This window comes from Heliangelus exortis, chromosome 3 (genome assembly GCF_036169615.1).
Source record: "Heliangelus exortis chromosome 3, bHelExo1.hap1, whole genome shotgun sequence".
NCBI lineage: Eukaryota > Metazoa > Chordata > Aves > Apodiformes > Trochilidae > Heliangelus > Heliangelus exortis.
This window is the reverse complement of record NC_092424.1, coordinates 63,148,655-63,175,886: the sequence shown is the minus strand read 5'-3', so window position 1 is coordinate 63,175,886 and position 27,232 is coordinate 63,148,655. Positions and strand designations below refer to the sequence as shown.

The 27,232-nt window shown below is 36.4% G+C and overlaps 1 protein-coding gene across 1 annotated transcript in view; it reads left to right on the top strand.

Moving 5' to 3' along the window:
• The window catches only part of NKAIN2 (sodium/potassium transporting ATPase interacting 2), a 529,877-nt gene that overhangs the window by 236,224 nt on the left and 266,421 nt on the right, over window positions 1-27,232 (top strand). Inside the window, exon 2 of the mRNA XM_071741035.1 lies at window positions 3,562-3,699. Within this exon, the coding sequence (XP_071597136.1) occupies window positions 3,562-3,699 (138 nt within the window). The remainder of the gene's footprint in view (window positions 1-3,561; window positions 3,700-27,232) is intronic.

The window sequence follows — 27,232 nt, the reverse complement described above, 5'->3', positions numbered from 1 at the left end:
TAATACATAGGTTTTTTTTCCCTACCATAGTGTACTTCTTCATTTTAAACCCTTGTTTCAACAAGAAGAAATAAAACAGACTACTATTTATTCCTAGACTTTAAAGATTAATATTTCTTTTTCTGTCCTTCCCTTTCTCTCTGTAATGTCCTTGAAAAATCATTAAGCATTTGAAGGCAGTGGATATGATTAGGAGGAAGAAGTGCAGTCTTTTAACCGCAAACTTTAATTTTTTTATAAAGGACAAAGAATTTTTCAAAATCTAGTGTATATTTTTTCTTGCTATGTTAGGAAATTCCTTATGATTCTGGTATCTCTGGGAGAGAAGGAAGCTGTGTAATAGTGGATTTAATAGATTTTGTCATTACTTTTTCCCACTTTTCACTTTTCCCCTTTTAGAAACACAATGAGATTTTAAATTTTGGGTTGTTTTTTTGTTTTTTTTTAAGTCTGTATTGGTTTTCTGTTTGGTTGTGGGTTGATTTTATTTTTTTCTCCATATTCATCTCTTCAGTATTCAGTATCTATTCAGTAAGTGGGAATAAAGATCTGTCTATTTCTGTCCTATTTTTCTATTTGCTAAATCTGCGATGCACCTTGCTTCAGTAGTTTGATCTTCTAAGGAACAGCAGCTTCATTTCTGCAGCATTTTATCTCCACACAGCCAACCAGAACACTGCCATTTCAGATATCCAGCAGTCCCCACACACACAGCTGATTTCTTTGGAGTGACAGGAGAAAGTCTAATAGCAATAATATCAAGTCTGCTTCTGGCAAATGTGAGGGACAGGGACAGAGACAGAGGCAGTGCTGGCTTCTCACCTTATTCTGCACAGCTGAGATTTATCTACTGCCTCCTGTGCTGTGTCTTCTAGTAGGTCCCCCCACTGGAAGTTTCAACGTGGTCACAACATCTGAGGGGGTGGTTGCTTGGTACTGAAGAAATTACTAGACTTACTAAAAGAAAGTAAAAATGTAAGACATCAGCATGTGGGAAGCAAAGGTTTGCATAGAACAGCCATTTTTCCAATAAGAGTCCCATAAACAAGTTTTGGTAGACTACTGCATTTCTCAGAAAACAGTAAGAAACAAAAACTCAAAACAAAATGTGCTTGATACATGATAGTGCAGTTTCCTTTAACCTAAAGATGCAGAAGGAATTTTTACTTCTTTATGTAATTAGCTACAGTGCTGCAATTTTCCTCTATAGTTGGGATGCTTAACTGTAGGATTTGCCTCATCTCTTGTATTTTTTTTTTGCTTGTTAGAAGCTTTAGTCTATTGCAGTCTAGACTCTTTTTGCTGGTGCTTTGCTGTTTTCATTTATTCTTTGTTCATACGATGAAAATAATATCTCTGTTCTCAGACTCAGCATTTCCCCTTTGTTACCTTTTTAGGAGCACTTAAGGAATAGCAGGTCTTTTGCTTATACTCCTAATAGATTTCACACAGACCTATGTAATGCTGCTTTATACCACATATTGGTCTTTTCTTACGTAGATGACTTTGGAGTCTAAGAAATATTTCTTAATGATGAAAACACAGGGAACCTGAGATTTCATGAAGTTCTCAGTACAGCTTGGCTTTCTTTTTCTTTTTTCATCCCACTTCATCAATAGAATATCATGCCTTGGTTTTATGAGAATTTTTTTATGATGTTGCTTTGCTTGGAAGAGTTGAAAGATAGCATAAATAGGATCACTGAGATCTTAGGTGACGTAGGACCAGGATCTCTTTCTGTCAGTAAATCTGTAAATAAAATGCTAGGCACGATACCAAGACTGTCTATAAACTGGATGCATTGTGTGAAAGGAATCTTAGTTGCAGAGAAGAATTCAGTGGTGGACATGAAACCTGAATTTCCAATTTCAAAATTATGAGAAACTTCTCCAAGGTTATGCATGTACAATACCGACAACAGTGTAAGATGCCTTTTTAAAGACAAGTTTTCTCACTTAATTTCACAAAGAAAGTGTTGGCGTGGCAGTGGATAGAGTATAAAAGTTGAAAAACTCTCACATAGCTATATATCAGGAAACAGTGAAAAGTGGTTGCTTATTTAGTACTTAATGTCAAAAATTGTTATTTTTGAATGAGCGGAGTCTGTGGCAGATACACCTAATTCAAATAATCCACAGCATAATATAGACTGAATAAATAGTCACTTGTCATTTAATGAAACCTGCTGAAGAAACAACCTGCTTTTTCTTTCTTTCTTTTGTGTGTGTACTGTTGGTGTTGTTTTTCTTGTCATTATTTTAATTTTATTTTTATTTTATTATTTATATTTTTATGAAACCTGTCTATGCACCATTCCAGTTACTGAAATTGTTGGAATGGTGCCAAAGACACTCCTTACACTTCCTGTTTACATTCATTTCACCATTACATTCTATTCTAATGCATTACTATATTTTTTATCAAAATGTGCCATTCTGCCTGTGGATTGGGGTGCAGTGCTTTATTTTGAGATAATGTCTGAACACTGGCTAAGGACACGTACTGTACAAGTTCTGAAATTATTTCTATAAATACTGTTAGAAGTGCACTTTCTCTACTTTCTGTTCTATCTGCTTGAGGTGGTATTGCTTGAAAGTAATCATCAACATCTCAAGATTGTTCAACATTCCCTTTTTAAAATTAAGTATCTGGAGTCTTGGGTATGAGCTAATACTTCAGCTGATGTTTGTGACACTGAGGGGAGGTAAAATAGACTGTCAGCAGAACCTGGTCAAAGATTTGCATGCATTTGGATTCAGGTAGAGACCCACTGACAAGGACCACAAGAAAAATAGGGAGAGACTTTTTGCAGGTGCATGTATTGATAGGACAAGGACCAATAGTTTAAAAGAGTAGATTTAGATTAGACATTAGGAAGGAATTCTTTAGTGTGAGGGTGGTAAGACACTGGAACAGGTTGCCCAGGGAAGCTGTGGATGCCCCATCCCTGGAAATGTTCCAGGCCAGGTTTGATGGGGCTTTGAGCCATCTTGTCGTTCCAAGCCCATGGCAGTGGGCTTGGAAATATGTGATCTTTAATGTCCCTTCCAGCCCAAACCATTCTATTCTGATTCTGTCAGGATAGATGGGGATAGAGGAAAGAGAAAAAAAATAACCAAAAGGTAAGGAAGCAATGGAAATAAGGAAGCAGAAATAGGCTGGAGGACGGTGCTTGTGAATAGGTGCAAAGTAGCTTAGGTGTCCTAAGCCTACCACTTACTTTCAGCATCAGAACATTATAGTGTTTGCTGATTTTTATAACAAAATTGTTTGTGTTGCTTCTGCTGCAAACATACCAACCTAGTGCACAGTTTAGTATCTCAGTAGAATTGCCTACATTAATAATTTAGCTAACTGAATATAACTCAGTAAACTGCCAGTGAGAAATGCAGCTTTCATTAAAACAAGAAAGTGAAACATTGCAAAATCATTTAATTTTACTGTTGACTGAAGTATTTTTTGAACTCAGGGCAATTATCTTGGGTATGGGATGGGGAAATGCCCTAATAGATATTTTATAGTGTGTTCTAATCTATTTATTCTTTTGCTTTTTAATCATAGGTTTCTGTGCTCGAGAGGCAGATATTTGACTTCCTTGGTTATCAGTGGGCACCCATACTGGCAAATTTTATACACATTATTATAGTCATACTTGGCTTATTTGGAACCATCCAGTATAGACCTCGTTACATAACAGGAGTGAGTATTTAATTTTATTTACTTATTTTGGTTTGTATGCAAAAAAAAATTTCCAAAGTCTATTGCTTATAAATCAAATAGAAATGTTATTGTGGTTTAAATTTCTTCTGTAATATTTTGCCTTTACTTATCCTTTTGAGTCACTTGCTCTTAAGTGGCAACAATGTACAGAAGCTGAAAATCAATGTGATTACAAACTACATGACAATATGCACTTTCAAGATGTGAAGTCAGTTTAAGGAATTACAGGATCTTCAGAATTACAGGGATTTAGACCTTGCGTAAACATTAGCCATAGCTTTCCAAGATACACTGGAACTCCCCATTAGATCCATGATTTATTTTACTCATTACTGTTATTACCATCATTGCTGGAATTCTTATCTGTTATGAATATCCCTCTTAGAAATTGTAGTCTGATTGAAAATGAAGTATCAGAATATGGTAAGAAATGCAGGTTTGATGGTTACAGACTGAGGACTTCAGAATAAAATTAAGGAATTGGACCTTTCTATTTTTAATCCATTTTTCTTTTCTTATTCAGCTACCCCTCATACACAGACTTAGTATTGCTCTACTCTCTGGCACAGTATTTATGAAATCCTTGTTTAATATTCTGGGTTGGTGTTCTCCCCAATTATTAATTCTATAGAGACAAATTAATAAATGTGGCAGCCACCATTCAGAACACTTTTTGTTAGAAACAAATTTGCAGAACAAGATTTCTATCAAAATTGACTGCTAATTCAGGTAAAGCTTGTATACTTTTCAGGTACAGACAGCAGTCAAAAATATTTGCTCACAGGTGGCCATTTTTTCGGGTGAAGTGAAAAGAACTCCATTGAATTGGCACCATTTCTGCAAAGCCGTTGTCATCTCATACTGTCCACTCATATAACAGCAGTCAGGAGACTGAAAGGCTTTGCTTTTACCCCTGTATTAACATCCATACTGCAGAAGTGTGGTTCTAACCGTAACATATTAATCATAGAGTCATAGAATTTTCAGGGTTGGACCTATAAGATCATGTAGTTCCAACCCCCCCTGCCATGGGCAGGGACACCTCCCACTAGATCAGGTTGCTCAGAGCCCTGTCCAGCCTGACCTTAAAAATTTCCAGGGTTGATGCTTCCACCACCTCTCTGGGCAACCTGTTCCAGTGTCTCACCACCCTCATGGTTAAGAACTTCTTCCTAACTTCCAATCTGAATCTACCCTCCTCTAGTTTGTATCCATTCCCCCAGTCCTATCACTACCTGATGTCCCATAAAGTCCCTCACCAGCTTTCCTATAGCCCCCTTCAGATACTGGAAGGCTACAATAAGGTCTCCTCAGAGCCTCCTCCTCTCCAGACTGAACAACCCCAACTCTCTCTGTCTTCACAGGAGAGCTGCTCCAGCCCTCTGATCATCCTCATGGCCCTTCTCTGGACACACTCCAGCATATCCATGTCCCTCCTGTAAAAGAGGCTCCAGAACTGGGCACAGAACTCCAGTTCGAGTCTCACAGGAGCAGAGCAGAGGGAGAGAATCACCTCCCTCACCCTGCTGGCCACGCTTCTCTTGCTGCAGCCCAGGATCTGGTTGGCTTTCTGGGCTGCAAGTGTACACTGATGGCTCATGTTGAACTTCTCATCCACCAGCACCCCCAAGTCCTTTTCCTCAGGGCTGCTCTCAAGCCAGTCACTTCCCAGCCTATATCAGTGCTTGGGATTGCCCTGAGGTCCTGAGGACCTTGCACTTGGTCTTGTTGAGCTTCATGAGGTTGGCATGGAGCCACCTCTCCAGCCTGTCAAGGTCCCTCTGGATGGCATCCCTTCCCTTCAGTGTGTCAGCCACACCACACAGCTTGGGGTCATCAGTGGGGTCAGGGTGTACTTCATGCCACCATCTATGTTGCCAGCAAAGATGTTAAACAGGACTGGTCCCAGCACTGATCCTTGAGGGACTCCATTTGTCTCTGGCCTCCACTTGGACATGGACCCATTGACAGCCACTCTTTGGGTGCAGCCATCAAGCCAGTTCTTAATCCACCAAGTGGATCCATCCATCAAACCCATGTGTTACCAGCTTGGAGACCAGGATGTCATGTGGGACTCTGACAAAGCCTTCGCTTAGGTCCAGGTAAATGATGTTGGTTGTTGATGTTGTTCCTTGTCTTGATGTTGTGACATTTTCATAGAAGGCCACAAGATTTGTCAGGCACAATTTGCCCTTGACGAAGCTGTGTTGATTATCCTCAGTCACCTCTTCATTATTCTTCTGCTTCAGCAGTGTCCCCAGGAGGATCTGCTCCATGATCTTACTGGGCACAGAGACTGACTGGCCTAGAGTTCCCTGGATCTTCTTTCTCTTTTTGAAAATGGGGGTTATGGTCCCTCTTTTCCAGTCACTGGGCGCTTCACTGGTCTGCCATGACTTTTGGAATATAATAGACAGTGGTTTAGCCAGTTCCCTCAGTGCCCATGGGTGTATCCCATCGGGTCCCGTGAACTTGTACACCTTCAGGTTCTTCAGATGGTCACAAACATGATCTTCACTTCCAATGGGTAGTTCTTCCTTCCAACCCTTGCCATTGTCTTCTGTGACTTCTGAAGAGTGGCTGGGGCCCTTGCCAGTGAAGACCGAGGTAAAGAACTCATTGAGAATCTCAGCCTTTTCCATATCACTTGTCAGTAGTTCTCCTGTTTCCTTTCTGAGGGGGCTCACACCTTCCCTATTCTTCCTTTTACTATTAATATACCTATAGAAATTTTTGCTATTCCACTCCATCTCCCTGGCTAGAGTTAGTTCTAACCGAGCTTTGGCTTTTCTTACCAGGTCTCTTGCTGCCTTTTAGATGTCCTTTCTTCCTTGTAGAGTTCCTTTTTGTGTGATAATGTGTCCAGGAGCTCCTTGTTCATCCAGGCAGGTCTCCTAGCATTTTTTTCTGCTCTTTTCTACTCTTTGTCAATATACTTTGCTCCTGGACATGGAAAAGGTGATCCTTGAATACCAACCAACTGCCCTGGGCCTCCCTTCCCTCTAGGGCTTTGTCCCACAGTACTTTGGCCTGGGCTTTGATGCCTGAAGCGATCAAAGTCTGCAAGCCTAAATCTAGGGTTGTAAGCTTGGAAATATCTGTGTCTGTGTTTCTATCTCTGTGATTTCCTATATGCAGAAAATGTGCAGCCACAGGTATGATGTCTTTATGTATGGAGGTAATTAGAAATATTCTAAAACTTATATTATCAACACGGAAAAATACATTGAAAACCATAAATATTTAGACTGTTTCCATCAAAACACAAATCTGGGAGTCACATGTATGTGAACTGTAGTTTTCTTTGTGCTTTGACTAGTAGAAAAGAAAAATCAAGCAAGTGTCAGTTAAATAGAAAAAGTAAAATGTTTCATCCCAAAACTAGTCCAATTCATAAAAGAGGCCATAAAATGGTAAGCTGAGCTAAACAAAAAGTTAGGTTTAAATGGCCTTTTCAACAGAAATACAGAAAATTACTTGGTACAATGATGAGTGCATTGTGTATGGGGAGGAACAATAGCTTTATAAATAGGTACCGTTCACATAAGTTTCTGGATGATACTGTTTGTTTCATATTATCCTACTAATTCTCCCATATATCTTTTCTTAGAGCTCCCCTCACCCTCACTGTGTGCCCCATCTGGCTCTGTCTGTTTACCTCCCTGAATCCTCACTGAATTGCATAGAACCAACCTAAGATCAAATTTGTTGTCTTGCTTAGATTTTTAGTAAACGCCTGAATCTACCATCTATCACAGACTGCTTAGATAAGGAAACAATTGTGACATTTTCATCATTTAGTTGGATCAACAGAGGAGTGTTGTGATTTTCTAATTTCTGCTGCTGCTCTCTCTGGAGAGTATCTAAAGTCAGGATGAGGGAAATGGTGTTGGTCTCTGGAGGAGGACTTACAGGAACCACATCTTTTCTCCAGTTCTGCTGGGCCCAGAATAAGCCCTTTGTTGAAGCTATCAGGAGTATAGTTATGAGTTCCAAGGCAAGAGGAAAGAGGACAAGCTTTAAGCTTGCAAGGGTGTAGCTATAAATTTTCAGGTGAGTAGATATAAACACCCAGACTTCAATAGATTCTGCAAGGGTCAATCTTTCTTGAGTGGACCTTATAGGACCCTTAATCCATAGTCACATTACTACTGAAAGTATAGCTTGCTTCAACAACACTGCAATAAATTTCCTTTCTACTGTGCATGCTTTGTGAAGGATAACACAAAAATGTTTTCCAGAGGTTGTGAATCACAGGTTAAAAAAGCAGTGAGGTTTTAAGGTGAGATTTAAAGAAATGATTCAGCGTCTTAGGGAGAAGAGAAAATAAGTTTTAGACAGATGAGACACCACAAGTGGAAATGTCTTCTTGAACTCACAAGAGTCATAGGGAAATTTAGAAGTGGGTGAGCAGAATAGGTGGTGGTGGGGTTTTAAACATTGGAAAATAGTTCAAATTACATGTGGTGCAGAAGTTGTGGTGGACAAAGAGGACAGGTAGTCGAAATATTACCAGGAAAGTTAATGGTTTGGCAAGAACAAATTCACTTTTTGCTTGTAAGCCTAAACCATTAACCAATAAATGAGCAATTGATGTAGGAGGTGAAACATCTGTTTTAGGGGTGGGAATGAGTGTATATGTGAAAGTATATTATCTTTACAAAAGATAATAATTAAACAAGCTCTTTTTTGTGTGAAAACAATAAAGATAAAAGGACTGCTTAACAGCACTATGCTGAAAGAGAGAATAAGGATTTCAGTAGCAACAAAGGTTAGCTAGAGTAATGACTAGCTAGTGTTTTCTAGCACTGCTATCATAGGTTCCAACAATGCACTTGCCTGAGAAATAATACCAGTGCAAATTATTAAGGATTTTGGAAAGAAACAATGCTCTTTCCCTGGTTAAGGCTCTCACAGGAGGCTCAGTTTCTCATTGTTCCTTCTATAGAGGGATTCCAGTAGTGCTGATATGCTCAGCACATATTCCTCACTCTGCTGTGGGTTATTAGTTTCCTGACTGGTCTAGTTACCTGCAATGGATTAACTGCATCAGTAGACAAAGGAAGAACTATGGATGCAATCAATCTAGACTTCAGTAAGGCCTTTGATATGGTCCTGCACAGTGTTCTGGCTTCTAAATTGAAGAGCAGAAGATAAAGTACTATCTAGTGGAATTTGTCAATGACATAAACAGAGACAAACTTTTAAATGAATTATGAAATATAAGAATTTGAAAATAACCACATTTGGTATGTTGATTCCACTGTAATTTCCACTGCTTAGTTGTACCTTCCAGATCTGATATATTTACTTCTTCTAGAATTAGACTGAATGAAGAGAGAGGTTCTGTATAATTCTATAGATCATAATGACCAATTTTATAGCCAACACAAGAGTGATAAAAAGTGAAAAAGCATTAGCACTCAGGAAAAAATTCTCCTACCTTGACCAAAAAGTGAAGATCTAGTGTCAATAAGAGAGAAAATTTTTAAACCAGAAGGAATTATTTGTTTAAAATCTGTGATGGTAGGAGATTGTACAAATTGTTTTCTTATAAAGACCTATTTCACAATTTAAGCTGACTTTGGTTGTGCTTGAAGGAAAATTCTGCAGTGGACACCAACACTAGTAACATTTTTCCAGGGAAAAATTTAATCTGTTCTAGTATTTCCTCCTCTTAAACATAATGCTAGCACCTCCTAATAATAGTGAATGTAATAGGGATTTATATACATCACAACATACTGTCAGAAGAGAACAAGGATCTCCTTTTGACACAAAGCGTATTTGCAACCTTTATGAGCAAAAAGGAATCTTGCACAGGATAATACCTCTTCACGTTAAGTCTGAGAGAAAAGGATAGATTGTTACTGGTACATTACTTAACATGTAATTGCTGATATATATTAAAAAAAGAGAAAGAGGCAATTACCATATGTCTGAGCTTCTTGCAGCATCATCAGTCTGGGAAGCCATTAGGCGCTAGAGAGTGTAGCTGAGTTATCTGTCTTTTTTTCACCTAGACATTATCAGTGGCTTCAACACCCATAGTGGGATCTACTTAATGCCTCAATTGACATACAGCCCTGAGTCTACCACATCTGTTTTGGAGTATTTCAGTTGCATAATACAATTTAGTGTCTTCCATGTTCTGTAAATTGTTCAAAGTAGTACATGAAAGTGTGCAGCAGTTTATCAGCACACTATCAAACAACATAAACTATGTCACAGAAAACCGTAAAGGCAAAACCAGAAGGGAATCAGCTATGATCCATGATCTCTGAGCTACTTTTTTGAATTTTGATGATTTTTAAAATCTTGCAAGAGAACCAGTTTTCAGTTCTATTTCCTAATGAAACAGATATTTATATAAAAATAAAATAATAAAAAAACAACCAAAACAACATGATTCTTATACTTAGCATCATTTAATAACTGAGTTCTCTTGAGATTAATTTACTTTATTCACCTAACATGATTTTCTTTTTCAGACACTTGTTTTTTTTAAGACAAGAAAGTATGTGTACTCAGCTTCAGTACAAGAATTAAATTTCTTTAAAAATCATATTTTACTTCCACTTTCTTTATAATTATTGGGAAAAAATTACATATAAACCCATTTAATGAAGAGGAGGATGAAATGGAATGGAATGGTTGTTATGCATTCTGGTCAGCCTGCAACACACAAGGTTCTTGATGTCTATGAAGCCAGACTTCTACCTGAGACTGCACTCTCTAAAGGAGTTTCTGAGGAAGTGCTTTTGTCTCCAATCTGTCACAAAACTTTCCCTACTACACCTAATATGACAATTTATGGCGTAGCAACTAAAACATAGATATTTATTTATAAAAGGAGGCACAGTCACACAAACTACTTCTGTGCTCTTAACTTTTCAGAGAAAATTATAATTTCAGGACATAAATAATCTTCTGCTTAATCATTTTGAGCTAGTGCCCAATGATACTATAAGTGCAATTAATAAATAAAGACCTGAAACATTTTAGCATCAGATTTCTCTGTTGGCTGTCACAGGAGACTGTGAGTCAAGATACTGATTCTGTTTCAAAATGTGCCATTGGCAAGATGCTATGTTTGCTAACATGTCGTTCAAGCACACATAATCATGTTCCTCAGTTTGTTCCTTGATTCAGTAGTTTGCCATGGAAAATAATGAATGTGAATGTTTATTCTATACTTCGTTCTATGCTCCTTCAACATATTCAGTTACTGAATTCAATACTGATAATATGCAGCACAGTTTTCTGGTAATTTTACTTATAAACTAAGCAACATAATAGTTAGCTATAAAAATTAAAAGATATAATATCTGCTTATCTTTTAGAGAAGATCAGCCTCCTAAACAGGCATTTCTGGTACAAATGTTTTTGGAAAAAAAAAAATTATGTAATTATCAAATTACCACCAACAGAATGATTTTAATGTTTTTTTTTTTAGGATATTCTGTCACTATATTTGGCAAATTATTTGCTGAATGTGAACAAGAAAGCAAGCTGAACAAGGTTGAAGTAAATTCTCTTAAAATTGGAAATGGTACTTTCCTTGTAGAAAACATTTTAATCATTCATGCTGTTCTCAGTGAAAAATTTCCACAATTTCTTGGTTTCAGTCAAGTTGAGAATACTGTGACACAAATTGATGTGTAGTTTAGTATTTACAGACCAGATCAAAACCAGGAAGTGTGTGACCACAGATGCTGTATTTCCATGCTGATAGAAAATCTGTGTAGGGAGTTCAAGTGATGGCTAAAAGGTCTGAGGTGATGCAAATGTATATATATCCACCAGAAAAGTTAAAACAGAACAAAAAAGAGAGATGTCTCGATGATGAGCAATAAAAGAGAGTGATGAAAAAATATAATTTTCCTCAAATAGTACAATTCCAAAAATTAAGCACTATGTAGTGTGTGCTTAAACAGGGAGGACAGAGTAGCTAATTTATTTGGAAAGTGCATGTGTGTAAAGATGCTCTTACACTGGGAAGGGAATAAGTGAACATACTCATCCAGTAGTTTCAAGTCACTGTAGTATAAGCACACTACCATTGCATTTTCAATCAGAACCATCAAAAAGATTCAGAAATACAAAATTATAGAATATCAAGGAGATGACTGCATCCCACAAAGTGGTCATTGTGGAAAGCTCTGTCTATACCTAAGTAGAACAAATGCTCAAGTAGAACAAATGCTCAGTCAGGCCAAACTTGAACAACATACTGTCATACTGAACTTGCTTATTCATTTTATTCTTGGGAGTGTTAATAAATCATTAGATACACAGAAAATTTGTCTTCAGTTGGAAGTAATTCAGATGAATTAAAAAATAATTATATCTGAGTTATCAAATAATAGTGACTACAATATTAGCAATCACAGGAAATATCAAGAAACAAACATTTATTACTAATCTGCATGTTGGTGAAAAATGGGTAATAATAACTTGACGATCCTCAGAGACTCCCAAATTAAAAAGGAGACAAAGCAAAAGAGAAATGGCATGCTCACATGGCTACTTAGAGATTGTTAATTAAAATAAGCATCTTTATGAGAGTTTCTGTCTGATAAATTATAATGGAGTATAAAACTGTACAAAAATTAGTAAAAGTTTTGAAGAACAAAGTGCATGACCAAGAGTATGATGACAAACAAAAAAGTACAGAAAAACCCCAGAAAATTTAAGAGAGCACTAGTAAACCTTAAAAATGGGTATTGCAGAACAATATTTGAGACATTTCAGCAAAGTTCCAAATCATAACATTAATTAAGACTCTCACAGTGCTAAAGAATCCATTTTGACCCAGAATTAACCTCAAGTTTCATTCATGGTTTCATTTTCATCATGCTAGATAAATCCAAGCTAAATGAAGCACTGTTATTTTATGGTATAGTAATTACTGCTGCATAGGGGCACTTTCATGAAATGCTTTCCGTGCCATGAATAGCAACATGAATTCTCTTTGGCACTTTCCATGATAAGCATACAACATCATTAACATTCTTTTCATTACAGAGTTTATACTAAATCATTTTGTTGAGGAATGCTTGTTGTTTGTCAAATCTCTCCTTCCTAAAAAGATCCTTTGTCCTGGTCACTTTTTCAGTAATGCTCTTTCAGATCTCCTCAGTATTTTCTGAAATATCTCCAAGTTCAGAAACACCCAGAGCAAGAGCATGTTATTACAACCTTTTCTCTCAAAAATGCTTATAAAAGATAACAATTTGGATGTCACAGAAGTATAGACTTTGGTTCTTTTTATAGTCTGTCCTTTCACTACTGGATGCTGCCTCCACAGGAATGATCTTTGTAAACTTTCTAACTGCTATTTTATTGGAGAGATTTGCTCACTTCTGGCAGATGCTGTGAAAAATCGGTAGGGATTTAAGTAGAAGACTGCCCTTTGGTCTTTAAACAACATTTGCTGAAAGGGATTTCAATTCACAGGGAGGTATGCTGTTTAATAGAGTGCTTTTGCTGCTGTTGTGTTAAAAGATTAGTTTTTAGTATTTGTGGATTTAAATGTGCTTTCATTTATATTTAGAAGGACAGGCTCAGCAGTTTACTTTTGAAACTGAATCTAGCCTACTTTATGGTAGGGATGGGAATGGAAAAGGAGTAGAAGCTAATGAAGAGCTAACTGGTCCATGTCATAGCTGTAAAGGTTTGACTAATCCAAATTTTGAGTCTAACACCTCAACAAAGAAAATCTTAAGTAATCCAGTGGTCAACCAGTCATCCTTTTCTAATGCTTATTGGTTAGTTTATTTATGGAGTATTAAATATAATTTTAAAAACAACGGTCTTCTCTTTACATGATAATCAGTCCAGAAAGCTCATGCTTTGTTTGCACTGGGATTTGGATGTTTACTTGTCCTTTTAGAAATATTTTTATAACTTGCAAGAGATCTTGGCAGATCTCAAACTCTCCAGCCCTTGAGATTCAGCTGACCATTGGGCAAATATATTTGAGAATCACTTCCAGTAGATTGCATCTGTCTTTGTTGTATGGAAGTAGAGCACAGAAGGTAACTTTCAGTACATTTCTTTGGCATTTTCCACAGTTTTGGGCTTTTCATTTTAGGATTTTCATACCATTTGGAATAACAACCACACAAAATTAAAAAATTTCATTAAAAACTGTCTCAGTAAAGTTTCACTACTTTCATCTGCTCTCCTCACTGTAACATATTTAGGTGTGAGGCATTGAGGTAAAAAGGGATTAATCTGAGGGAAATTATGAAAAGAAAATTTCTTCTGTGTTCAGAAAACCTGACCCAACTTCGTAAGAAAGAATAAAATATTCTTTCAAGATTAAAGAGTAACCAGGCATTTAGTCTGCCAGCCCTAGAGAAGCAATGAAACAAAAGAACACCTCAAATCAAAAAGACATAAAAAGGAAACAATTGCAGTTATGAGATCCTAAGCCTTTGATTCCTCTGAGTTTTGTACAGATTGTTACTTTTTCAGTGTCAGAAAACAGTTCTATAAAAAAATTGTACCAGTCTTGGGTACAGCCTCTGGAGTTTCATTGTAGATAATTGAGTGAGAAGCTGTCGAAATCCAGGAGGCCTTCTAAATAGTAAATATTTTGAAAACACAATAAACTTTCCTCACTCATTTGAACTTGAGTCACTGAATCTTGAATATTAATTTGGGTTGTTTTCAGAAAATATGGTAAAAACACTCTGGATAAGACTCCAGGTCAGAGTTGACTCCAATAACAGTTCTGCTTGGAGTTTCGTTTTCTCTAAGATTATGGTGAATTTTCGTTAATTTTCAGGATGTTTTTAGAGTTTTCCATTATATAAATACTTTTAAAGATACTTATCTAGTACCATTTGTTTTGGAGTTTTTTTAATTATATATATCTTGAGTACTAGAATGTGAAAGATTATAATTTGCATCATGTAATTTCCCCTGGGTTTCAGGGAAAATTTACACAGAATCTGTTCACTTCATGAAGCTGTCTGATATTTTTAATTTAAATCTGTAATTATTAGTTTCTCAGCAATTTTAACTGTTGAAAGATTCAGCTACCTTCATCCTTTCCTAATGTTTTTATCCACTTTCAAAGAATTGTTTTCACATTCAAAAAGTGTCCATTCCCAAATGTCTCTCCTTCACCCATTACACAGAAGTGGGAGATGGTTTTCCAGAACCAGTCCCCACTGAGTCTTATGTAGAACTGATAGTAATATATAATGGATATTTTCTTTTCATGCAAACCAGAGAGCTCAATAGCAGGATTCCTGGAAAGGTGCTAAAACATTAAATTCATCTCCATTTCATGTTCTCTTTCTTTGAAATAGATCCTCTGGCTTGCCACTGTATCAACAAGTGGATTTTATTCTGCAGATACCCAGTGTTTGGTTTCTTTTGGGTGTGTGTGTGTTTGGGTGTTTGGTTTTTTAGTTTGGTTTGGTTTGGTTTCTTTGTTTTTTAGATATATTTTTTTTTAAGAACAAGCACCCCTTTCTGTTTAAATACTGTCTAACTGGCACTTTGTTGTAGAGTTGAAATGCTATAAAAAGCATAGAGATTGAACAACTTCACTGATCCTGTCTTTAACATATACTCAGAGGAAGAGATTAGAGATAAAATCCATTGGTTTTGCTACTACACTCTAAGCTGCCGTTGAAAGCATTAAAATTCTCTTGAACACCCAATAGGTCTGGCCAGCTAGAGATAATTAAAACTCAAGCAAGGATAAGGTAATGTTTCCACTGCTCTGAGATGACCTCTGTAGTTCAGTGCCAAATATTTCTCTTCATGTAGAGTATTCAGATTTCTTTGAATTTCCCACAGTTGCTCCTATAACTTTTAATATAGATTTCCACGTGGTTATCTTATTATTTTTTCTAGCTAGCACATATCTATTACTGCTGACATTTGCTTGTCTAAAATGTTATAGCTCTATCTCTTTGTCTTATACCTGCTTATAGCACGCATTCATGGAGAAGCTGTCTACCCTGGAGCTTTTAATATCTCTGTCCTTGTGTCACGCTACTGAAGTAGAGAAGCACTCCCCCCCGGGGCTTCATAAAGTGGGAACTGAAACACTGATAGACTGAGGCATGTTCTTGGTGCCATAGGAAAGGCTGTGACAGATCCAACACGTGGAATTTGCTTTTCTCGAGTTACAAGCCAGTGCTTGTACCCACTGCATCCTGCAAATATAGAGATCACCCCAAATTCTCTGTGAAGTCTGTGGATTGGGATCACAGCTGCAGAGTGCATATCAGAGTGGAAGATTTCTCTAAGAAAATAATAATAATAATAATAATAATAATAATAATAATAATAATAATAATAATAATAATAAAGAGTCTTTGGATAGTATCTCTTTCACCAAGGGAATAGTCTGCTGATGCCTCAAGCTATCTTTAAGATAACTGGTTTGTCAGACTCAGTGGCTGTTACAATGGCAGCTGGAGCCCACAGTTGCACTCTTTCTGAGATGACATTAATATATTTTAATTAACAGCTTATACTACAATGAGAAAAGCATTAGAAAAGCAGAAAACATTGCCTCTAGTCCAGACTACCTACCCAAGTCTCACATTCTTCTGCTCTGCTCCCTTTCCTTCCAACAGGGTGAGAGTTTGTTCTGGAGCATAACAGTAGCTCTGTTACTGATCCTCTTTCTATTCCAGCTCCTTTTATATTTCTGTCTGTATCTTCCTCTATTCTTTTCATCTTGATTCAGCCACTAATATCTACGTGTAAATTTCAAATGTCATTGTACTGCATGTAGATGTCCATTTAATATTAAGTCTGAATAACAGTCCACATCAATATGTTGCATTGAAACACAGTTCTTTTGACCAACTGATTAAGATTTAGGAAGTCTCAGTCATTCAAATGAAGATGACTTTAGTCATAGTTGGTTTATGTATCTGCACAGGATGACCTCCTAATACCTGGAATCCATTCTTATCTTTTTTTCCCAAGCATTTTTTCTAGGCTTTGTGACTGATTCTCTTACTTTATGAGTTTCATTTTCATCCTGAGGTTATGCTTCAGGGAAGATGCATTGTGAATCACACAGAGCTATACTATGCTATTAATTTACAAATCACCATTTCCAGTTTTGACAGAAGTTGAAGATTATTTTCTTCAGTCATATTCCAAAAGCAGCTTTTTTTTCCTTCTGAACAAGACTCTACATAAAAATCTTTCTTCAAGTCTCCTTGTCACAAATCTCCATTTTACAATTTCAGAGATGCTTCTCATTTTATATCTATACTTATCTTTTTCAATTTTTAATGCTTCATCTCCTGAAGCTCCACAAGGAAAAGGACCCCGTGTTTTTTGCAAGCTTTGGTTGTTACCATGAGTGCTATTACCAATGAAGATATGTTTTTTGAATGACACTCAAAAGCAAAGTAAACAATGAGTAAAGGTGTAAAAATGCAAACATACTCCAAAATTTCCATTTCTCCCTGTTTCTATAATTTAGATGTCAAGGAAACTGTTTAATTGCAGAGTTCTTTATAGGTGTATGTGTATTTGGGGGTATAGATGTTACCACATACATTCATGTTGGATAAACTTAATAAATAATAAATAAAGATCACAGTGAAGCAGAATTTTGTATTCTGTGAACCCAGCAAGTGTGACTTGAATTATAGGTGCCTCTAAGGACAGAATTTTGCATATCAGTGTAACTTTCACTTCTAAACAAGTCTAGTAAAGTAGCATTGTAGTTTTACAAATCAACACTATGATTCCCTCTATACCAGCTTGAGCTGCCAATGGTGCTCCTACTCCGTTTGATTCCTAGGTGTGGTTTTGTAGCTACTTGAAACCATACTCTCCATTAGAATATTTATTTATTTACCTATCTATTTATTTAATGAAAATCTGCAGGTGTTTTCATTGATTTCAGTATCAATTTTGGCTTTCATGCTGCTTTCTTCGGGCAATAAGACACTTAAAATTTCTGTGGTCTTCTCTGAGAGCAGTGAGTGGGTTTGCTTTTGTTTATTTTATGGGTCAAAAATATTGACATTTAGCTGAAGTGGGCTTATTGCCGAACCAGAAAAATATGGCACTTCTTAGAAATAGCCACAGAGGTTTCCCAGTTAATTAAAACACCAGCTTTGAGAAGAGCCTAGGTGTTAGTCCTTGGAAAAAAGTTTTTGTTAAAGGATAGCATTCTGTATCTAATGCATAAACAAGCATAGTTATGGCAGCCATATTTTAATTTTTAAATTATTTGATTCAGCGATATATCTGAAAATGAAAGAATTAATTTTAATGTCACATAATTTCTTTTAGCTGTTTGATGGTAAGCAGCTTGGCATTTCTAGACTAAGTCAAAAGTAATGCATCTGCCTGAAGAGCATGTTCCTGTTTGAAATTAAATGTTAAAACAAATGTGTCACTGGTTTTACATACCAATTTAGTTTTACCTACTCACTGCTTCTACTTTCTGTGAAATGAGAAGCAATTGTCTGTCTTTAGTCCTGTTGAAATTCCTGTTCATAGCTTCTGAATGTGTTTGGCAATATTATCTGTACACATTCCTAGGTGATCCTGCTTTGGCATGGAGCTTGGACTTGATCTCCCTCCCTACCATTCTATGATTCTATGAATGGAACAAAGATTCTGGGTTCTACATTGCTTACCCTGCTCATTAAGCCAGTTATCGATTTTATCTTGATAGGCTGTATTCTGTTAAAAATGTAGATCCAATTTCTATATTGAGAGACTTGCCCCTGAAAGAACTTTAATTACTAGCAATATTTGTCTGCATGTCTTGCATTGACTGATAATGCTTTGCACCCATAAAACTGTGATGGTTAAATTCACATAAAATATAGACACAGTGTAAATAAGCAGCCTTTTGTTATATGTGTCTTTTTTTATGAGATGTCACTGTTTCTGTATCAGAAGTCTTTGAGATTGCTTTATTGACACTCAGTTTTTACCATTCAATAATTGAATTCTAGCATAACTGATGCTAAAAATATTCAATTTTATTTATCACCAGCAAAAGTCTGAAAATGGACACTGGTCAACAGTCAACATTTCAGCTCAGCTGCAGATAAGAGCATAGATAAACAAACACATTATTTTTCAGAGAACTCAAACTGATATCAGGTTTCTTCAAGGTACTGCACAGGAGTTAGATTACCACAGAAATTTAGGAAGCAGTGACTTAGTTTAATAGGTGCAGTCTCCAATCAAAGTGCAACAAGGTATAATGTGAAACAGAATGGAAACAAAATCCAATCCACTCTGAATTTACAGAAAATCACAGGGTAAAAAAAAAAAAAGAATCTACATATTGTTGACTAAAAAGTTTCAAAAGGGCTGACCTATGAAAAGGCATGCACTGCATACAACTGTATATGAACAATTCCACTCTGGAGAATTTACTCATAAAAATTCAGTAGACATGCTACTGGTTTAAAAAACTTGCCAATTTTTTTGTGTCTCAACCCTGATGTGAAAAAAAAATGTAAGCTGGAGGTTATTGCAAGTGAAACAACATGACTGCAATGTCTGAAACACAGCCACTGACATCCTTTTCTGACTTGAAGATAAAGTCATTGTGCTAGATGACATAAAAGCTATAAAAATGGATATGAAATGAAGTAGAGAAATCCTAATCATTGTATGCTGTTATTTGGACTACACTGCCCTTTAAAGCAAAGCATGTGATTATGTAGTAGAAGGATTCCAGGACAGAACATATTACTGGCATTACTGGGAGTCTGTAGGAGCTAGTGTGGTACGATGAAGTCAGGGTAGTATTGCCTAAGTTCTCACCTGACAGTGAATAGAGATTTTAAATACAATGTTGCTTTCCCCTAAGAGCCATCTTCATTCCACTGGTTGGAGAGAAGATGGGACACTCAGTTTTATCCCTTCCTTCCTTCTGGGAAACGGAGGTGCCAAGAAAGTGCTGGCAACACTGACATCAATGAGGAATTTTATTTAATTTTTTTTGGTCTTCAGAGGAGCTGGGTTTTTCTCTCTGTCAACGGAGTGATCTTGAGCTCCAGCTGGTGCTTACACCAGTATTCTGCAGGTGCCAAGTATCCACATTCTCCTGGCCATTACTCAGGGTCTGTAAAGGCCTCCTGGCAATCCAATTGCTGCTCTGCATTCTCAGGCAGGTTACCCATAATCTTTTAAAGCACATAGACTTTCAGAAAAGAAGCACACTTTAAATACAACAAAAACTTGCAATTAATTTATTCAAAGAGAACTGTGACTTGTGAAAAAGTCATAAGGGATGGATGTTACTTCAGTTCTCTGAATTGTTTGCTGAACCTGCTTAATAAATAGACCAACCAGGCAAAGGAGTCTGAAAAACTAGAAATGCCCTTTCTTTAAAATTACTTATTTTCAAAGGTTACCCATTCAAAACATATTTGTGTTTTAAAAAATCATTCTTAACCTTTTTTGGTTTGTTGTTGGTTTTTTTTGTTTGCTTTTTGGGTTTTTGTTTGTTTGTTTGTTTTTTTTAAATACTCAGTGGTTATGGCTCTATTCAAACAGGTCAGTTGGTTAAAATACTCAGTGTTGTGGGTGTTTCACTATTCCCGCTTCATCTGGATACAAAGAGATCGCTATTCCAAGCCAGATTTTATCATCCACAAAAAGGGACAGTTAAAACATTGCAGTAATGTAATGCACCAACCACCAACTGAAAAATGGTTGTGAATATTCCAGTAATTGCGGAATCAGTGAACTGTACAAAAGTTTTAAATACTATTCAAATGATCTTTCAGAAAAAGAAGCTAAGCTCCTGTAAGGTATTTTCACTCTAAGAAAATTAGAGTGTTAAAAAAAATCAGTAAGCTGAGAGATTTTCAATAGGTTTCATATTTAAGCAGTACTTTTTCATGTAGAAAAAAGAATAAAATCATAAAGTTCAGTTTTTAAAAATCTGCAATTTATCTTATTTACTGTTAAGTATACAAATATTTTCCTAAATTATTTAATGTTACAAACAGCTTTTTATCTCTTTTGTTGGAAGTCTATTCATACTTGTGTGTCATGATTTCAAAATAGGAACATTTTCTTGTCTTCAAAGCAAACAGAATATGAACTTAATCACACTGTATTATTCTTTGTCTTGTCTGTCTGCAGAAAACCTTCATTTAGTAGTTTCAAACCTTGGTGAACACTCTCTCCTTGCATTCATATCATCTTTTGTTTCTTAACATATGTTGTGTCTGGGCAATAATTAGATACTCTGACATTTCTGGGCTCCTGAGCTTACCTGTGGTGCAAATTACCTGCTCTCTTCCTCTTCTCTAAAATGCAGTCTGCACAATTCTGCCACTTCTGGACTCACACTCTTGTTAGCATATCTGTAATAATTATCCCTCCAAGGTGCGACTGTCAGCTTTTTATGCGTCTTCAGTTCCTTTTATTCCTCTTATATCTTTGTCTGACTTTCTTAATACATCTACCAGGCAAAACAAGTTCCTAGGATAAAGGAAAGCAATTTTTCAGTATCTTCCCACATATTCTCTTGTTATATTTTGGAAGTTAAATTTTCATTGCTAACTCTACAAACAAAACAAGATGAAAATTTCTTTATTTATTTAAATTTTTTTGTTAGTTTGTCTGTTTCCTCGGCACACTTTCTAACATTGGCTTATCCCCTGCTCATTTGCTTCCAACCCTATTTAGGCAGGATAGTGTGCATGTTGAACTTGAGTGATTCCAGTTCCACATTGGAATATAGTATTTTACATGTTGCAAACAAACCACTGGGCTACCCCTAAGTTTCACATACAAGTATTTCTCAGTCTGTTAAAACTATGCTGATGGGATGGGCTGCAACATCTTGGCTATATGAGAGACCTGGAATGCTCCAGTCACAGACACCCAAGGAGTTAAGGATGTGTTAAAGAGCAGTGTTGGAATGACATTTTTTTTTTTTAATGAGTTGCCTAGATGTGCGTATTTGCCTTTCTTAAAATGAAAAGAAATATTTCAGTATGTTACTTTTCTGCTCAACACTAACTCAGATGTTCACTATCAACTTTAATATCTTGAAACCATAATTGTTTTGCCCAGTAAGTTTGGCAATTTGTTTTCAATACCACTAATGGATATTTTTACAGAAAATGGCAATTATTCACCTCTGTGATTAGCATTTGCTGTGAAATCCAGGTAGAGATAGGAATGCTTCAGGCTGCAGTTGACTTTACCAAGTCAGCCATTTTTTTATCTCATAGTAAAAAGAAAGTAGTTCACATTCACTAGTATTTTCCAATTGGTTTGCTGCTATTGCTAGAAGGATAATTTTATTACAATTTAAATTTGGCATGAAAATATATTTGTTTTGGCAATTGCAATATTTGGCAATATTTGTTTTGGCAATTATTTTCTACCAAAATATTACAAATCTAGATATGTGGTGAGGGTGGTAGGTTGTAGTGAAATGAGGCAACCAGGTACCACTAATTGCCAGGTAGTGGGCATGAGCTTGTGTTAAGCCCACTGTGCCTGATTAGTGCACCTGATTGCCCGCATTCTCCACCAGATGTTGCAAGAGGAACCTCTCTTCGGGCACGGTGCTCCAAGGTCCAACCAGGTGTTCCAGCAGAAACTCACGAATAGTGCTCTGAGTCTATTGCCCTCAGGGCTGACCAGCCTGGATCGGTGCTATTGCTCCAAAAGCAGCAAACCCCTCTGCTGCCTTGCTCAGGAGTGAGCTGAGCTTGTGCTCCTACACCTACCTTTTATTGGCCCCCTAATCCTGCTCATGCGCAGTAGGGACCCGCCCTAATCAGGCACAGGTGGGTTTAACACAAGCTCATGCCCACTACCTGGTGATTAGTGGCACCTAATTGCCTCATTTCACCACAGTAGGTCAAAGTAGAATACCTCAATATATTAATGACTGATCATTTCAGATACAAGGGAATAAGTTTTAAGGTAGCAAAGGTCCAGAAGTGCTCCTACCCATCCTTTGCTGATGCTGTATTATAAGACCACCATCTGTTCTCAGTGATTTCTGTAGGCTTGTTAACTTTTTAACTGTTTTGTATTTGTTTTCTCCAATGCACTTTGAAAACAAATCTAAAACGTCAAACCTATTTTTCCGCAATGGAAAGTTTTTTTTCTGGGCAGCTTTGTTAAGTATCCTGTGGGGGATTTTTTGCTGGGCTTGATTTTTTTCGTTGAGGTCTTAGACAAGGTAACTATAACATTTAATGCTTCCCACCTCATTTATATCTATCAAAGCAGTCGCAGTCAGACTCTTCTATTACTTGAATGGGAGAACAGTTTGCATTTCTTTACAGTGTAACCTTTATCATGAGGGAGTACAAAAATCAGATAAATGTAAGCCCTCTCCCTGTAGGGGTTGACTCTCAATGAATAATCTATCATCTGTCTCTCCATCTATTTTATGTAAACTTTTTGAAGCTCCATGGTGTGTGCTGAGCTCTGAATGTCAATGACAGCTGTGTGAAGCCAGCCAGGAATATTCATGAATATGGTAGTGTGTAGTTTTCTTTTTCTTTTTTCTGATATTTGAAACTACTTCTGCTCACTTATTAGGAAGGATTTATGCTTATGAACATTTACTTGAGAACTTAAATAAGAAAAGCAAAGGGATTTTTAGGCATTCCTGTTTCAGTAGAATACTAGTTGTAGATATCAGTCTTCAGAGGTCCAGTACCAGTCAGGATTATTTAAGATTAGCAGTCTAGTATAGCCAAGGCATGCTATTTTCTTGGCCAACATATGATGATAATGCAGTACTGTCATTGTATCTCTGTTTTAATTTCTCTGGGCAAAATGAGCAAAAATTTCCTTAAAATTGGGTGAACTCAGAAGGTCTTTCAATCTTCAATGCAGCTTAGATGTAAGGCATGTTGTCACCTCTTTTTTAAAATTTTGTTTCTTTTTTTTGTTTTGTTATGAATGTCTTTAATTTCTGTTTTGTTAGGGCCCAAAAACCAATAAAAGTTTGAAAGCAAAATTAAACGATACATTTTGTGTACGCTTAATACCAGTTTAGCTGGTGGTTTCCACTTTAAACAGTTACAGGATTTGATTCACAGTCAAAACTTCCTTTGAACCTCCAAATTCTTCAAGGTCAATCATTTGGAAGTTTCCTACAGCTCAATAGATATGTGTTAAAGGTTTTTATTTTGTTGGGGAGAAAGAGATGAGGGAAGACTATAGAAGACAACTACAAAGGAAAACAGCCTAGATAAGGAACATGGGCATGCAAAGTGCAATATACATGTAGCATCATGATACAATAAGAACAGAATAGTACAGAATTATACAGACATTGTGGTTGGAAGAGACCTCAGGATCTCTAGTCCAACTAGGTCTCTAGTCAACACTGACTTTGTATCAGGTTGGCTTCAGCTGGGTCTTGAAACACTGAAATAAGGTTTCACATTGCTTATTTTTGATCCATTATACCAAAAGCAAAAACCCTTTTCAAACTGTTCTAGGTGGTTGAGATTTGATTGAATTTTTGCTGCCTCCATAGCTCTAATGACAGGATTCTAGGTGAAGATCTGAAAAATACAGCCATGCTGAATCTGTCTTTGAAACTAGACTGCACTGGTTTCAGTTATACTTCTAATTACATCCACTTAGAACAAGAAGACCATATGACAAGGGGGCATTTAGAAAGTCATGGAATAAAAGGAATGTGCTATAAAAAAGTGAAAACTGATTTCCACCCCTCTAAGGCTTTCCTGCTGAAAAACTTTTGGGAGGAGTAGCGTGTTAGGAGATGGGAGAATATTGTTAACAGTTTAACTATCTGAAGTTTTCCTGAGCTCAAGATGAAATATTTATATCTGCCAGGGGGAGAAATGCTATTAATCCATTCCTCATTAAAGGCTTCTAGTTGTGTGCATGCTGTGTCTGTCACCAGTGAAAATGGAAAGCTTTTAATATACATAGTGGGTTAGAGATGCAATTGAAATTCTCTTTCTTTCCTTTCACTAATCCAGGGAATAAACTGTATCTTGAAAAATAAATAGCTGCAATTTGGTTAGTTACTTTTTTTAAAATGCTTCTCCAGTTGCAAGTTTTATCTCAACATTTATTTAATTCTACATGCCTTTCCAGTATAAACACTTGTCCAAAAAATTGTCTCAGCTTTTATCAGATGAGAAGAAGTTTTATGTAACTAAATTATAAATTACCTCAGTGTCAATAAAAATTACAGCACACAAAGTGCAAGGCAGAAGTGAATATGCATTGCTAATTTCTTATTAAACATTTAAGGACCATTTTGAAAACAAAAATACATTCAAAATACCACTATTTTATTACATTGTACAGTCTTTAGAAAGTATCAAAAATATTGTGAGAAGTTACTAAAAATTTTACGGGTAAAAAAAAAAAGTTTATGTTAACACAAGATCTAATTAGAAGGTTTTCATTTGACTTATGTAATTTATATGATGAAAGTATTTGAACTACCTATTTGACTTTCTGGGAATAAGGTGCTGGGTGGAGTCATGTGAGCTTGCTGAAGTGAAAAAAAGTTATTCAGAAAACTAAGGCACCAAACCTACATACATGTGCATGTTTTAACTTTTTCCTTATTAGTAAAACACTGAACTCAGCAGGCCGACTTAGGCATAAAAATAAGTATGAACACATTTGGGGAATTGTGGCTGTAAATTCTGATCCACAATATCAAAAAAATTGGATTTCCACTAGAATTTGATACAGACCTAAAACAGGACAGCAAAACCAACTTCATGTTTTAAATTAAATCAAACTAAAATGTAAATCTATGGTGTGTAAGGACATTTTCCTACTGAGCTTTCTAATCCCTATACATAAAATTATGACTTTGCATTTAAGATCTGTAGAGCATGTACACTTGCAACAGGAATTTTGAAGACATCTTACCAAAAACATATATCTGGTCAACCTTGCAAAAACACTTTGGAAAATATTTATTCAACCTATCAAATGAATTTACATTACTCCCTATGTCTTCAACTCCTGGGAGTGTACTCATAAATGACCTTCAGAAACATGAAACTTCAAGGCTGAGAGACAAAAAAAACATTATTGCAATCACATACAAATTGAATATTTGTTGAAGTTGAATGCAAATCCTACATTCGGGTATAACATTCTTAGTTCACTGTAGCGATTATTCAGGCAAGTAAAGCAGCCACATACACTTACAATTTCATATAATTTATTAAAAAACCTCAACATCACAAATATGTACTATGTTCACCAAAACTAAACAGAAGATCATAGTGTTATTGTCAAGACTAATAGCTAGTAGCTAATGCATCAAGGAGTTATCATGCAAGATGTTGGAGACAAATTTCTGAGTAATTGTGTATTTACATAAATATCTTCTGATTAATTGTAAAGTAAAAATGTCCAGTTCACAAAATTTTATTTCTATACAATTACAATTTTGCAAATGCATTTATGAGCATTATTACCTGCTTATGCAAGCAATAAATTATACATTCTCTGGAAAATTGCAGATTAATTTCACACCTTTTAGTTTAACTAAGCTTTCTTGGCAGAATGCTAGGATTTGAATTATCACCCAGTAAAATGCATGGTCTGAAAGGCTGCTGCTGTTAATATCATTATTAATCACTTTTGTTACAGTACTTTTTAAGAGCCAACCAAAAATCATGTACAAATATAGCAGGGGTGGGATAAGAGTAACCTGGAGAGAAAAGTTAAAAGGAGAGAAGAATGTAGCAATCACAGTGACAAAGGCAAGGGTAAAGATGAACTGAGGAAACACTTGAATTTTATGGTAGGGACATAGAGTGGCCACACACCCGGCTCCCATTTTGAAAGAGATCCCCCATTTAGAGACAAGCACCTGATGACCATGCGCTCAGTCAGACTGAACTTTTGCAGTGGTTTCCTGGGAGTGTCAAACTCCTTGGAGGGGCTGGAAATGGGAGCATCATTCCATGCACACCCTCAGCATGCTGAGAGACATTGCTGGAATAGAAGAGAAAAAGAATAGCTTTGCAGAGACACAGCACAGGCAAGTCCAGTAATAACTACAGAAAGGTCTTAGTCTGATGCTCCCCCTCTGGCTTTTTGCTGTGATTTTTAAGGCAGAAAAGTCCCTCTGAAGTTTTACCTGATTTGCCTGGCAACTGGGACCACCATGGCTCTGTTTGTCTGGTGTCTGCAGTTTGAATGCTGACGATAAAACATTATTATGGAAGATTTTATTAACTTATTTTAAGAGCTTGCAGATAAGTTTTTTTAGCTTTGTCTCCTTTTCTAACAAGATGACACTGTTAGATGGCACTAGTAGGTACTGTACAAGTTATTTAACATCTAGCCTGTATCAGATACAGAATGGCATAAAAAAGATCACACGGTTATCACAGGCCAGCAGACGTGAGGGTTTAAATTTCTTGTCTGGATTATCACCCTGGTTAAAATACATAGGAAGTGATTGCTTTCAGTGAAACTTCATTGAATTTACCAGCTAAGAAGTTGGTGTTAAGGGATGAAAGAAGTACTGACAGGATGG